A 16,035-nucleotide genomic window follows, 5' to 3' on the forward strand; every position below is an offset into this window, starting at 1 on the left:
AGTCTTAATTTTAAAAAGTATATTTTTAATCCTTTAACTCTAAAATCGTTAGTCTTAAATGACGATTTCTGTAACAATGATCATTATTTTGAAAATTAAACTTAAATATGTTAGTTTTTAATAATATTTTATTAACATTCAATATCTCATTATTATTATTTTTTGTTAATAATTTTAGGATAAACAGACTAACAATATATTTTTTAAAGTCAAAAAACTAAATCAGAATCTTGTGTAAAGTTAAAAGACTAAAAGTATATTTTAACCTTTATATTATCATATGAGTTAAAGCATATTTAGTATCTTAAAATATTTTATTAAATATATCCAGCATTCTAAATTATTTCTAGTACATCAAGGATTTTAAATTACATTAAAAAATATTTTAAAGTATTAAAAAATATTTTAAATTGCGTTAAATTCAAATTCTCTATTGCTTTGGATTGCGCTAATTTTCCATAAGAACTTCTATATTATGCTAAGGGTAAAATTGTACAAAAAATATTTTAATATATTACATGTACTTAAAAATATATTTTAGGATGTTAGATATATTTTAGAGGACAAAATTTAAGTCTATACTTATATTCATTAGATCTATTTCTCTAGTAAAATTGCAATGCATGGTTTTCTAATAATAAAATTGATAGGAATAAAATTTTAAAATTTTGGTAAACTAAGCAAATCCACTTACTTTTTAACTGTAGAGCTTTCAAACTAAAAGAAAGGGTATTGTGCTTTAATGGAAGAGAAAGTGGGACATTGTTGGAAGTGAAAGAGAGAAAAATTAATTGATGGAGAAAGATTATTAAATATAAAAATTTATAGGACCCACTGGTTATTCTTTCTCTTACTGTGATACCAGGTGAAATTAGATGAGCTGCCTCTCTTTTATTAGATAGATTGCAAATGATGTGATGCGCCAAGTTCACATAAGAATTTCTTTATATGATTGATGTGGCTGTAAATAAAAATGTTCATCAGTCACTATTAGTAGCCACTTATTGTACTTCTTGCTTCTTCTCTCTGTAATTTTTGTGCTCTTCCTCTCTTCTCGCTCTCATTTCTCTCTTTAATCATAAATTTTTTTTGAAGCTCTTGCTCTTCTGTTTTGAGTTGCTTTTCTCCTTCTCATTTAGGGAAAACAAATCAAGAAAAAAAAATCTAAGAGCTTTGGGTTTTGTTTCAAAGTTTGTCGATTGAAAGAACCTGTTTTTTTTTTTCCAAGCTTTATTTTCTGGCACTTGAGTTGTTTTCTTATTCTTATCTTTGTCTATTGTCATTATTGTTGTTTAGCTCGTTCTTACTTAGAGAAAACAAAAAAAAAAAGTTGTGTTGAAATCTTCTTTCTCTTTTATTGTTGTTCTCGTAATTCCTTTTCTCAAACCACCAAAAAACAAAAAGAGAAAGAAGAAGAAAAGACTTTTATATCAGAAGCATTGCAGCCTAGAAACCTCTAAGAGGTAAGGATTTAAACTCCATGATACTTATGAATCCTCTTTTACACATATATATGCTCTCTTAAACTTTTTTATTTTGGTTTTAACTTGCTTTTATTTCTTAGATCTTGATCGGTCATGTGAGTCATACTTGAATAATTCCTATTTACAGGTTAATATATGCATAGTTTTGGTGGTAGATTTCATTTATATTCATAGAAACTTCATTCTACGATAGCTTTGTTAAATTATAAACTAAAGCGGGTTATTCGTATTTATATATATTATAGAATTAACTGTGATAAGAATCAGAGTATTCGCGGAAAGCTAAAACAAACTCAATTCTCATTTCATTCTGTAAAATGGCTTACACACTTAATACATCAGTCCACACCACTTTATATTGGACAAAACTGAACGGAACGAAGTAACAAACTATTGGACTAATGGGCCTACACTACTCAACCAGACAGGCCCAACTAACTAAACAAAAACTATACATTTAATACCCCCCCTCAAGTTTGGGGCTGGTAAACATTTAAAGCACCTAACTTGCTAAGCAACCGCATCTGTGTTTCTTTACCCACTGCTTTGGTTAATATGTCAGCCTCTTGATCAGCAGACCTTACATGTTGCAATTTGATTAAACCCTTTGTCACCTTCTCCCTTACAAAGTGACAATCAATCTCAACATGCTTTGTTCTCTCATGAAAGACCGGATTTGTTGCAATGTAGATTGCAGATCTGCTGTCACAATGCACATCCACTGGTTCCTGTACAGACACCCCCAGATCGGCTAAAAGACCTCTCACCCAGATTACTTCAGGACAGCTGAACCCAATGCCCTATACTCAGCTTCAGCAGAGGATCTTGAAACTGTCACTTGCTTCTTTGTTTTCCAGATTATAAGTGCATCTCCTAATTTGAGAAGATAGCCAGTCACGGACCTCCGCGTGGTCTCACATGACCCCCAATCTGAATCACAAAAGCAGTGAAGCTTCAAATCCCCCTTTGAGCTCAGCTGAATTCCAAGACCAGGCGATTGTTTGAGGTATCTCAGCACTCCCATAGCAGCTCCCCAATGACACTTCATTGGTAGTTGCATGAATTGACTCAATACCTGCACAGGAAAGGAAATATCAGGCCTTGTCATAGTTAAATATATTAGTTTTCCTATCAGTCTCCTATACTTCCCTGGTTCTGCGAACAGATCCTCCTTTCGATGCTTCCCTTCTTCATAAGCTGTCAATTTTAAATGCTGTGGCATAGGCAAACTGAGGGGTCTACAACCACTCATACCTGTTTCTGCAAGAAGATCTAGTATATATTTCCTTTGGGACAGTATAATTCCCTTTCTGGACCTTGCCACCTCAATGCCCAAAAAATATTTCATGACACCTAAGTCCTTAATTTTAAAGTGACTATGCAGATATGATTTAACCTGATTAATTCTTTGCTCAGAACTCCCAGTAATCAATAAGTCATCCACATAAACCAGAATAACTACAAAAGCATCATCATAATGTTTAATATACAAAGAATAATCATGTTTACTCTGCACAAAACCTCCACTAATCAAAGACAGTGAAAGTTTTTGATTCCACTGCCTTGAGGCTTGTTTAAGCCCATAGAGGGACTTCTTAAGTTTACACACCATATTATTCCCTTGGTTCTTAAAACCTTGGGGTATTGTCATGTAAACTTCTTCATCAAGATCTCCCTGCAAAAAGGCATTATTCACATCCATTTGATACAATGGCCAATTATTCACAGCGGCTATCTTTAAAACAGTTCTAACAGTGACCATTTTCACCATAGGAGAAAATGTTTCATTATAATCAACCCCTTCAATCTGACTATAGCCTTTTGCTACTAATCTAGCTTTATATTTATCAATGGTCCCATCAGGCTTATATTTTACCTTATAAACCCACTTACATCCTATTGGCCTTTTTCCTTTAGGTAAATGAACAATATCCCATGTTTCATTCTGTTCTAAAGCCTTTATTTCATTTTCCATAGCTATTACCCAATTATTGTCACACACAGCATCAGCATAGTAGATAGGTTCAATGACAGAATCAATCGAACAAAGAAAGCTCATATGTGAAGGGGAAACACCATCATATGATATATAATTCTCTATTGGATATTTGCATACAGATCTCCTTACTATGTTACAAGTAGATTCACTAGTGTTGGATTTCGCCATATTACAAACATAATCTCTAGACCATATAGGGGGACGTCTCTCTCTCACAGGACGTTCATTAACACAATCAGAGTTCACACCAGTGCAATTTAAGGGCTGATCATTAGTATTATCAATCACAGAATCAAGATTATCATCATTATTAGTCACTGAATTGGATGTAGAGTTAGAATCCCTTGTGAATTCCGACTGAGAGTGCTCATTATGATCATCAAAATAAAACATTTTTTTAACCTCATCAGACACTCCCCCTTGATCCGTACCATTGGTGATCTGAAATGGAAAAACATCCTCAACAAACCTTACATGTCTACTTATAAACAGTCTATGATCTTTTAGATTTAGCAAAATATACCCCTTTTTATTATCAGAATACCCTAAGAAAACACATGGTATTGACCTAGATTGAAACTTATCTGAATTAATAAGATTTGTGGCATAAGCTAAACAACCAAAAACTCTTAAATCACTATAGTCAGGGGTCTGACCATGTACAAGTTGATAGGAACTCTTGAAATCTAATATTCGGCTAGGGATTCTATTTGCTAGATGAGTTGCCATTTTAACGCATTCACCCCAAAACTTGATTAGCAAACCTGATTGTATTATTAGACCTCTTGCAATTTGCATTAAGGTCCTGTGTTTTCTTTCTACAACACCATTCTGCTCAGGAGTATAAGGACAAGAACTTTCATGTATGACACCCCTATCTTGGAAATACTTTGTTAATTCATGGTTGATAAATTCAGTGCCATTATCGCTTCTTACCCTTTTAACAGACTTTTCAAACTGATTTTGAACATAAGCAAAAAAATTCTTGATATGACTAACAGTTTCAGATTTATGTTTCATCAAATACGTCCAAGTTGCTCTGGAAAAATCGTCTACTATAGTCAGAAAATATTGAAAACCTGAATGAGTGGGTACTTTGTAAGGCCCCCAAACATCCATGTGAATTAGATCAAAGCATTTTTTAGTTTTAATGCAGCTAGAAGGGAATGGAAGTTTGGTCTGCTTGGACTGGAAACAAACATCACAACTTTTATTCATATTCACTGATTTGTCATGTACAATGTCTAAGTGTCTCAACACATTCACAGGAGTGTGTCCAAATCTTTTATGTAAAAGCCACAGATCAGTATGATTCACAGAACAGCAAGTATCAGTATCTATCCTTGTATCAATGTAACTCTTTTCTAAATCCAGAAGGTATAAACCGTGCACTACTCTACCAATCCCCATCATTCTCCCATCCTGAAGGTCCTGCAACATACATTTATCAGAATAGAAAGATACCACACAGAATAGTTCTTTAGTGACCCTAGAAACAGATATTAGATTGAATTGAAGCTCAGCAGCATATAAAATCCCTTTTAATTCAATTCCATTAGGAAATTTAATATCTCCTACGTGAGTCACAGAAAATCTGTCTCCATTTGGAACCCTTATAGTTTTAATTGGTCCATTATAAGTTCATAATTGTCCAATAATCCTAGGTCACTGACCATATGTGTGGTGGCTCCTGAATCTAAGACCCACTTACTGTGTTTTAAATCAGAAGAGTATAGAATTGGCAAACCTGTACCGCTTAGCGCATGAGCATCAGCATTCGAGTCCTTCTTCAACAGCTCCAGCAAGCGTTCATATTGCTCTGCTGTAAAGCTTGGTGAGACGGTGGAGACATTTGTGAGAGCCTCTCCTTCCCGATTGCTCCCACTCTGTTTTCCTCTGACTTCTTGATTCTGTCTCCCTTTATTACCTTTGAAATCAGCTGGAAACCCGATTAGTTCCCAGCAATTATCCCTCGTATGTCCTCTCTTATGACAGTGATTGCATTTCGGTGGGGGATTTCCTCTCCCCCTACCTCTTCCTCTGCCTCTGCCTTTAGCAATCATCACTGCCCCTTCGGTGACATTAACCTTCTCCATACTGGCAATGTTTTTCTGTGCCTCAACTTCCAGAACCATCGCATATGACTGATTAACCGTGGGAAGGGGGTACATTAAAAGTATTTGGCCTCTCGCATTATCGTAGACCTCGTTCAACCCCATCAGAAACTAGAGCAACCTTTGCTGTTGCATAGCCTCGTTATAGGCTTTAGATGTAGCACATTTACAAGACGGGATTGCCACAATACTGGCCTGCTCTTCCCAGAGTTCCTTTAACCGTGAGTAATACCCAGAAATGGTTAACTCGCCTTGGCGCAGGGAATGTATTTCTCGATGGAGGGAGAAAACTCTGGAGCCGGATATCTTATCAAAACGCTCCTTTAAATCCTCCCACGCAACGTGCGCTTCCTGAAGATACACTAAACTGTTCGCCAAGTCCTTCGAAATTGAGTTCAAGATCCAAGAGAAAACAACGGCGTTGCACCGTTCCCAAAGATTCTGGAGATTGGGTTCTTGATCACACTTCTTGCATGATCCGTCGATAAACCTGACCTTGTTCTTCCCTCTCAAGGCTATTAACATAGCCTTGCTCCAGATTGTGTAGTTATCGCTGCCGGTTAATACCTGACTAATGATGGAAGCTCCTTGCGTCTCGGAGGGATGCAAGTAAAGGGGATGTGCGAAATTGACGCTCGATTCTCCGGCTGCCTTCTCTTCTCCCATGCTTCTTGCAATAGTCTGGTTAGGGTTTGCAGATTGTAAAATTGGTAAGGGTGTGTTCTTGGTTTCGGGACAGACAGGGAATATGTGAAACGAAACGCTCTGGGTTAATCTTGAACTTCCGACGCCGAGCTCAATTTGATGTATTGGGCTTCCTCATGAAATAATCTTTTGGATCGCAACATGCGCTCTGATGCCATGATAAGAATCAGAGTATTCGCGGAAAGCTAAAACAAACTCAATTCTCATTTCATTCTGTAAAATAGCTTACACACTTAATACATCAGTCCACACCACTTTATATTGGACAAAACTGAACGGAACGAAGTAACAAACTATTGGACTAATGGGCCTACACTACTCAACCAGACAGGCCCAACTAACTAAACAAAAACTATACATTTAATAAACTGCATCTTCTACTACTTGTGAACAATACGGCTCTTTATACTTTTTTAATATTTATCTCACTATAGGAACATATAAATCAATAACTTGCATGTTTTTATGTTTTTTTTATCATCAATGGTTTAAGCAAGGCCGTCAGACCAAAAAAAAAAAAGGCAGTAAAAATCACAATTAAAAAAAAAACTGTCAGCAAGCCAGCTTATTTTTTTTTTTTTAATCACTGACATTTGAATTGAATAATTAAAGAGCATGTTTCTTTGAGCTTCTCAAAGTAATTTTTGGACGGTTAAAACGTGATTTATAATAGGAAAAAAATTAGTTTCCCAGTCCTTATAGTTTACTTGAATTTTGAATCAAGTCCCTGTATTTTTTTTAATTTTTTATCAAGTCCTTTAAGTTTACACAGTTAGCTTTATTAATCCCTACTGTTTAAAACCATTAGAAAAGAGTTAACACCGTTAAAAAAAATCTGTTAGGCAACATGACCTGGCAGCCAGGCACACAAATAAATTTGACTAAGCATTGAGTTGCAAAAGTAAAGCACAGAAACAATAAGTTAATAAAAGTAGAAGTTGTTTTACATTTATTACAATAATAAAAAGCACTAATAAGTTTTCAATAATATTTTTTGGGGACAAAATTGTTTTATTTTTTCGTTAGATAATTAAAAATGGAAAGAAACTCCTAAATGTATTTTCGTTCTTTTTCGATTAATATTTTTACATCTTTAATTGGCTCTCTTCTGCACCAATTTTCTTCAGCCACCATTGATTAGAAGCATTTCTTGCTATTAAAAACATGATTGCTTTTATAAAAAGCAAGAGAAAAGTCTCCTATTAAAAATTTTGCTAGTGATAAGGACTTGATAGATTTTTGTACACAGAAGATATCAAGACTCTGCAACACACATAATAGTAATACTGACATTTTGATTCAGGTCCTCCTCACTAATAAGATTTTCAATAGGGAAATTTTTCTCAAATTTTTCTTATTCTTATCTAAATTTTCATGGCTTTACAATTTAGGTTATCATTCCCTTAATTTTTCTCTGACATTTGGATAATGTTGCTTTTTTATTAGGGTCAAACCAAGAAGCAAGCAGAAAAGGTCCTTCCTATCATAGGGTTTGAAATACTCGGACAAGAGTCAAGAAGTAAGCATAGAATTTCATAATATTAATATTACGAGCTTCCAAATCAACGTCTTTAATATTACGAAAAAAACAATAAATTAACAATATAATTTAGCGACCCCATTTTATTCTGTTACTAATTTCACGATTAGAATTAACAGCATATATATATTCTGTCAAACAATCTATCAATAATTCATCACTAATTCTATTATAAAGTATTTGGTAATGGAAATGCTCAAAATTATCAATTTCTATTTCTCAATGTCATTATTAAAATGCTTGTCATCAAAATATTCTATCATTAATTTTGTGACTAAACTATGGTTCATCCCGCCCTTCCGTCTCATCCTTCACGTCATTGTGACCATGAGAGTACGGGAGATACAATTATTTTACTTAAATTATAAAAACCTTTCATTTATTTTAAAATTGTGCATAAACATTCTTTGAAATTAAATCATATGTTATACAAATCTTTCTTATATAATTGATATGCCATTTTCGTTCATCTAAATGTTAGTTCTCTTAAAGTTTGACTCTTAAAATTTTGTTTTGACAAAAATACACCTGCTTAACATAAAAATTATTTAGATATTTATATTATATTTTTCAAATAAATATTTTTTATACAACAAAAAATAACTTTAATACATATATTTTCAAGCTTTCTAATATGTTGTAAAGTTAATTTTGATTATATTATAAACTTTTCTAATTTTAATTTTTCATCACATGTATTGGAACTTATTTATTGAGTTTTTTTTTTTTCAAATTAATGGCTAAAAAATATTTCAAACACATATTTTTTTCATCGTATATTATAATTATAAATGATGCAAGATTGGGAGATTATATAAACAATTTAAATTTAAAATATACAATTTTTAACAAAGCTTTAGTTACAAACACTTATAAACATACTTAGTCAGTTATATATTTATTTAAAAAATTAATCAAATTTTCAATCAAGTTTTTTCATGTATACATTAAGTAAAGGGTAAATATCATCTCTAGTTTTTAAAATTTGATCTTATTTTAATTTTAGTTTCTAAAATTTCATACTTTCATGAACCAAAAAAAACTGTTCCATAAACAAAAAATCTGTAAACAGATCAAAATAAAGTTAAATTTTAAAAATCAAAAGCACTTGTTTCAAATTTTAAGGACCAAATTAAAACTAAAACAAGATCAAATTTTTACAACTAAAGATGATATTAATCGTTGGCTAAATTATTTAAGCTTCTTTTCTAACACGATAAAAACATTATAAATATATAAATATTTACAAAAGTAAATAAAAAATCAAGGAAAAGGGAAAACTTTTAAATTCTTTAAAAATATTTTAGCCAAAATTAAAAATTTAGTATCATGATGTAAACTAGTAAACAAAAGTACTGTAGTATAACTTTAATTAAAAAGTATCTTTTGAAATTTAAGTGTATGTTATCACAATAGATGATGGAAAATCATGTGAGCAAGACAAAATGTAATAGATTAAAGGTTGAAGTATTTTACTGTAAAATTTAGAGTCATATGCGGAAATCAAATTATTTGCAACGGCATCCTATTGGTGTGGTTGTGGCTTATGGAGAAACCAATAAGATTTATGGTTATTGAGTTTTCCAATTTTTGATTTGTGGTCTCTAGAAATAAGTTCTGATATTATGCTAACATAATAAATTTGTTTATTAAGGTAAAAAATGTTCACATTATTAGATATTTCCATTTAAACCTACTACATAAACTGACAAAAGAAACAAATACATATATTTACATATTTTTAATTCTCACCACTTTTTCTTTCTAATTTATAGTGACTTCAGATTTTTTCGTATCAACCCAGCAATGTTATGGAGCACATTCTAAAAGACTACAATAACTTGTTAGAAGAGAGAGCTCTTTAGATTTATAAATCGAACTTTTCTTCTAAGGCTTGAGGCTCATAACATTTTGTGAGTGCAATGGATTGTCAAACTAACTTCCCTGTCATATTTATATTGGATTGTTTCATCTAAAACATAGAGGTTACGAAATTTTGTGCACTATACAAGTACTGAGATTTTGATTACTATGATTTGTTTTTTATGCTAAATATTGGATCATAGTATAGTTGTGCCTGAGGTATCACGATATGACCTTGTTGTTTTTGTAATTGTAATCTCATTATGTATGATAGATGGCAGAGATTGTGGCCAGTAGTGCTGCTGCAACAAAATGTACTGATATATTGGTAGACAAAGTAACAAAGGAACTTCCATATTTGTGTCGTTACAAGAGTTATGCAGCTGAATTTGAAGAGAAAAAGGGAGAATTGTCAGCTGCAGTGGAGAGTGTGGACATGAAGATAAAAGAAGCCAAAAGAAGGAATGAAACTCAAATTGACCCTTTAGTTAAGCATTGGGTTCGAAAAGCCAACAACTTCATTCAGCAAGAAACAAGACCAAAGAAATGGTTTGGTTTCTGTAATGATTGGTTTTCGCAATATTCACTGGCGAAGAAATTAGAGCGCATCATGCAAGAGATTCCAACAGTAATGGAGAAAGCTGAGAACTTCTCACAAGTTGCACATGCAGCTGGACCTCCAGGCATGGAGTTCTATTCACAAGAGTTTATGCATTTTAAGAGTAGAAACTTAGTTTATGAACAACTTAGGGAGGAGCTGAAAAATGACAATATACATAGGATTGGATTGCAAGCAATGGGAGGATCAGGGAAAACCACAATGACAAAAGCAATTGGTAAGGAACTTGAAAATTCAAAGGCATTTGATAAAGTTGTCTTCATTGAAGTGCCTAATCCTGTTGACGAAAAGAAGATTCAAGATGAAATTGCAAAAAAATTGGAGTTGAAGTTGGAGGATGGCAAGGATTTAACACACGCAGAACAAATATGGATCAGAATCACTAATGCTAGAAGTGTACTCATAATACTTGATGATGTCTGGGAAGAGCTCAAACTTGAGAACATAGGGATTCACCATGGCATCCATACCCAGGGCCGGTGTTGTGTCTTGCTAACCACACGTTATGAGACAATTTGTAGAAGAATGAGCTGCCAAAAAACTGTTAAACTAGGGCTCTTACCTGAGGAAGACGCAGTGAATCTTTTCCTACATCATGCCACTGAAAATGGGAAGGATTGTCCTAATAAATTGAAGTTGCTAGCATCAAAAGTTGTGATTGAGTGTGGAAACTTACCAGTTGTAATTGTAGCAGTTGCACGAACCTTTAGAAATTGGGATCCAAATGAATGGGAGGATGCTTTTGCAGTAATAGAAAAAGATTCATCCTTAAGGCATGGGAACATTGATGAAGTGAAAAAGTTTTACAATTCTCTGAAAATAAGCTTCAAGTGTCTAGATAGAGGAGCGCAAGATCTCATCCTGCTATGTTCTATATTCCCAAGAGCTTATGAAATACCAGTAGAGGTTTTAAGCAGAATTGCTATAGGTTCAGGGCTGAGTGAAAATGTTGGCAGCTACTATAGAGCAAGAAGTGAAGTGCTTTCAATCAAAACCACACTCGTACGTTCTGCTTTATTGCTCACTACTAGAGAAGGATTTGTAAAGATGCACGATGTGATTCGTGATATAGCCCATCAAATAGGAGATGAAAAGATTCAAGTAATCATGGATTCTAAAAGTAAATTGAAGGAGAATGTAAAATATTCATCCTGGATGATAGATGACTTTTCCAACTCTTTTGAGGGCATTAATCTTGAGGTTCTTTTAGTATGGGTAAATAATGCAAGTCATCCTTTGGGAGTTCCTGAGGCATTCTTTGGAGGTATGAAGGGACTTAGAGTTTTGCTTTTGTGTTCTAAGGTTAAGTTTCAGAGAACATTGGCCTTGTCACTACCAAAATCAATTCATTCACTTGAAAATATCCAAACACTGTCCCTAACAAATTGGGAGTTGGGTGATATATCTATTTTGCAAAACCTCAAAAAACTCCAAACTCTTGAATTGACAAATTGTTCAATTAGTGAATTGCCAAATGAAGTTAGCCAACAGGAGAAACTGAGGTTGCTAGGCTTGGTAGATTGTTCAATCGAAAAGAATAACCCGTTTGAAGTGATTGGGAGATGCTCGAAACTTGAAGTATTGTATTATATTTCAAATCATGACACTCTTAAAATTAATCCAAAGCCTTCTAAAATTATAGATCTTCATCAAGAATTTAGAATATATCATGTAGAAGGCAACTACTCTTACCAGCGTTCTTTTCAATTGGATGCTTCAACAAAAAGATATTTCAATTCAACCAAGTTAAAAGGGATCTTGTCTGAAAGCACAATCAAATCCCTGGCAGCAAGAGCAGAGATTCTTGAGTTAACAGAATGTAATGATACAAGATGGACAAACCTTATTCCTGACATAGTTGATCCTCAAGAAGATGAAGGCATGAATGGCTTAATTAGGCTTTCTTTGAAATCTTGGCCTGCAATACAATGCCTCATCAATACAAGTGGAATTCAATCTCATGCAACCATCTTCTCAAACTTAGTTGAGCTACGACTTTCTAACATGTGTGTGAGGGAATTATGTCATGGTGATTTTCCTAATGACTTTCTCAAGCAACTAGAGAAGCTATACATAAGTGGTTGTGCTGAAATAGACGGCACACTATTGAAGGGCAAGCTAGAGCTAAGTAGTTTGAAGTCTATAGAGTTAAATGGTTGTTCGATGACATATCTTTTCTGTCTATCCACAGCTCAAAGTCTAAAGCAACTGGAAAATTTGGACATAAGTGGATGCTCAAAGATGAAATGCCTAATAAGTGATGATAAGAGATCTGCAGAGCAAAAAGTGGACGATCATCATGATTGTAATCAAAAGACCCATCACTCAATGTTCCCGAAATTGAGGTCTCTGAACATTGAAGAATGTCATGAATTGGAATTTATATTGCCAATTTTTCCTTGCAAAGAGCTAGAAAGTGTGAAAATCCGTGGTTGTAATAAGCTAGAATTCATATTTCGGCAATGTTTAGAGGAGGGAGGTATGCGTCAAATGGAAAAGGAAACCATACTCCCCTCACTACAAGAAATAGAAATTGCAAACGTATCCAAATTCATCAACATATATCCAGAATATTATCTCCCACAGTCTTCTCAAGTGCAGAAATCATGGGGCCTCTGTGTCGTTTATCTTCAAAAGCAAGTGCCTTTAGCATCAATGAACTATCTTTTTCCAGGGCCAATCAATTGAACCTTACTCAGGTACTTTGTCTCACTTTTTTTGGTTACTATGATTGTGATTTTGTAATGTAATAACATATTGACAAATATTTTAATGTAACATAGGCATTAAAGGAGAAACATCTCGGTAAAGCTAGTGGACTTTTTACACCTTCATTATGTCCATACAAGAATTTAAGAAAGATGAGTGTAGAGGGATTTTCTGAGTTGAAGTCACTTCTTACCCTGTCGATTGCCTCATCATTGAAATTGTTAGAAGAATTAACAATCAGTAAATGTGGTGAACTGGAGCACATAGTCACAGATGAGGGGCATGCTTACAGTCATATGAATGATTGTTGTATCTTTTCCAACTTAAAGCAAGTTGAAGTCTTCAATGCTGAAAAGTTGAAATATGTGTTTGGAAAATGTCATTCCAATCAAAGGCATAATGTTCATATTGAACTTAATCTCCTAGATCTCAAAAGACTAAGCCTTCATGATGTGCCAAATATGGTGAGTATTTGCACCAAAAAGTATTCTGTGAAGGCATTATCTCTACAAGATATAAGTTTGAAAAACTGCCCACAACTTCCCATAAATAATGTTATAGATTTATCCATTGATGTGCAAAAAAGAGATCACCTCTCAAAGGAAAAGGTAAACCTCTTTCCTACTATTTTTTTTTTAGTTTGTGAATATTTAAGTAGAGAAAATTTATTCTTTTGTGTGAAGATTTCTACTTGTGGTAGCTTTTTGTGTGTATATAGACACATATATTATTGATTTTGATGGCTTGTTCAAAAATATGCCTTATGTTAGTAGTAGGTTACTTTTTCACCTCTGACTTCCACTTTAAAACATTTATATTGTTCAATTTTTTCTTGTTATTTTACTTTTTCATTTACAGAAGTATTTAGAATGTTGAAATTTACATTCTTTATAATTTTTATTATAAAAGTTGATGTCGTATAGATTAAAATATATAATTTTGGCTTCTAGGTAATTGTTTAAAGAAAAAATCACAAATAAAGATTTTGAAAAATATAAAATTGCAATTTGGATTTTTGAATTCAAAAAGTTATTGGTAGGGACCTCATCTTAAATTTGAATTATGAAATATTGAGTATAAGACCAAGTTGCCTCCTATTGAAAATAACAAGTGAACTATTGGGAATAACAAGCATAGCATTTAAAATTACAAGTGAAGTATTTCAAATAATAAATTTGTACTACGAAATAATAAGTACAATTTTAGAAATTACAAGTTAAGTATTTCAAGTAACAATTTAAGTATTCCAAGTAATAGGAGGGCAATTTGGTTTTTTATACAATATTTGCTAATTTATATTTAAGAGCCAGTTCTTGACAACAATTTTAGGATTCGAAGAATCCAAATTGCAATTTTATATTTTCTATGGCCATTATTTGCAATTTTTCCTTGTTTAAATAGAAAATAATAGAAAAGCGAAAGATAGAAATTTCAGTTTGAGCTCAATTTATATCAAAAGCGAGCATTTCTTTTGTTTACAATAGAGAAAATTATATATTTATAAGTTGTTAGAAAAGCTGAATAAAATTTCTCCTGAATTCTTCTTGGTTTCACAAGTTCTGTAAAGAACCAAAAAAGTATTTTCTATTTTTTTTAAATATAACAACATACTAAAATGTTCTTTATTAGTTTATTGAAGAATTCATATGTATTTACCAGGAAAAAGGAAAAAATGAATTAACATGTTTGTATTTAACCAAGGCATCCAAATCGAAGCACGTGCCAAGTACAGCTTATGGATATTTTCCACTACCATTATCTCAATCCAATTTGAGAGGGATTGAGATAACTGGATTTTCCAAGTTAACATCACTCTTTACCATATCCATTGCCTCATCACTGAAGTTCTTGGAAACATTGTATGTCAAGGAGTGTGATGCACTGGAACATATTATAACAGACGAGGGGCCTAATGGTCAAGGTCATATGAATGTGCACTCTATCTTTCCTAACTTACAACAAGTCTATATTTGGAGCTGTAACAATTTGGAATTTTTATTCCCAGCTTTTTATTCAAAAGACTTTAAGGAGTTGGGATATGTGAGCATCGGGAAGGCAGAAAAGATGAAATATGTATTTCGAGAATGTCATGCTGATCAGAATCATAATGTTCAGAGTAAACTTAATCTCCCAGCCTTGAAAACAATATACCTTGTAGATTTACCAAATATGGTTAGTATTTCCACAGAAAATTATTACGTGGAGGTATTAAATCTAGAATATATTAGTATTGAAGGATGTCTACAGCTTCCTCAAACTTTTATAGATTTCTTGGTTGGTGGACACAAAAGACAAGAAGATCTCTCAAGCAGAAAGGTAAACCTCTCTGCCGTTTGCTAGCTTATAATCAATCACCTAAAGAGACTCTTTAAGACTAACATATCTCAATTGTATGCTTACAGGCATTATCTTTCAAGGAGAAAGGTAAGGCACTTTCGAACTTGCAAGAGTTGGCTGATTTAAGGGATATATATGTGGGACCTAAAATCTCTTTGAGCTTTCAAAACCTTTCTGTTCTAGAATTTGAAAAATGCAAACAGTTGAAGTTCATACTGTCTGCTTGTACCACGAGAAGCATACCAGAATTGAGAAGGCTATTCATATCAGACTGTGAAGAGTTGGTGAGCATAATTGAGGATGATGAAGAGAATCAACAAAATCCTTTGGATCTGCATCAACCATGTTTCCCAAAGCTATGCCATATTCGAGTAAAGCACTGCAAGAAGTTGAAATGCTTATTCTCTGTCTCTACATGTGCTAAACTTCCATGTCTCTTGACGTTGGAGATAGAAGATGCTCCTGAGCTTGCTCAAGTATTTGAATGGAAGCAGGGCGCGCCGCAAGAGTTGGTCATCAAGGATGTGCTTCCAAATTTACTTGCAATAAGACTGGTAAAACTACCAAGTCTTCACACTATCTATCATGGAATTGATTTCCAAACTGTGAAAATCCGTATTGTGCAAGATTGTAACAATATCCCTTCACCTAATGTCAGCTCCTCT

The 16,035-nt window shown here is 33.4% G+C and overlaps 2 protein-coding genes and 1 long non-coding RNA gene across 3 annotated transcripts; 1 reads left to right on the forward strand and 2 right to left on the reverse strand.

Moving 5' to 3' along the window:
• Positions 1 to 2,256: 2,256 nt before the first annotated feature.
• LOC114742489 (uncharacterized mitochondrial protein AtMg00810-like) lies at positions 2,257 to 2,736 on the reverse strand. The gene has a single exon (XM_028930740.1). It carries the CDS (start codon positions 2,734 to 2,736, stop codon positions 2,257 to 2,259), a length of 480 nt encoding a protein of 159 aa, XP_028786573.1.
• A 207-nt stretch (positions 2,737 to 2,943) lies between these two features.
• LOC114742477 (uncharacterized) lies at positions 2,944 to 9,793 on the reverse strand. The gene is made up of 4 exons (XR_003739878.1): positions 9,783 to 9,793; positions 4,101 to 4,111; positions 3,142 to 3,143; positions 2,944 to 3,010 (listed from the first exon to the last, which is right to left on the reverse strand). It is a non-coding gene; the product is annotated as an uncharacterized LOC114742477 (long non-coding RNA).
• A 186-nt stretch (positions 9,794 to 9,979) lies between these two features.
• On the forward strand, positions 9,980 to 15,647 carry LOC114742490 (probable disease resistance protein At4g27220). The gene is made up of 8 exons (XM_028930741.1): positions 9,980 to 12,803; positions 12,911 to 13,023; positions 13,108 to 13,641; positions 14,693 to 14,954; positions 15,039 to 15,205; positions 15,281 to 15,349; positions 15,436 to 15,457; positions 15,574 to 15,647. The coding sequence occupies exons 1-8, from the start codon at positions 9,980 to 9,982 to the stop codon at positions 15,645 to 15,647; spliced, it is 4,065 nt and encodes a 1,354-aa protein (XP_028786574.1).
• Positions 15,648 to 16,035: the final 388 nt, after the last annotated feature.

This window comes from Neltuma alba, unplaced genomic scaffold (assembly GCF_004799145.2).
Source record: "Neltuma alba isolate B1F8T4 unplaced genomic scaffold, ASM479914v2 tig00003788_pilon, whole genome shotgun sequence".
In the NCBI taxonomy this organism is placed as follows: domain Eukaryota; kingdom Viridiplantae; phylum Streptophyta; class Magnoliopsida; order Fabales; family Fabaceae; genus Neltuma; species Neltuma alba.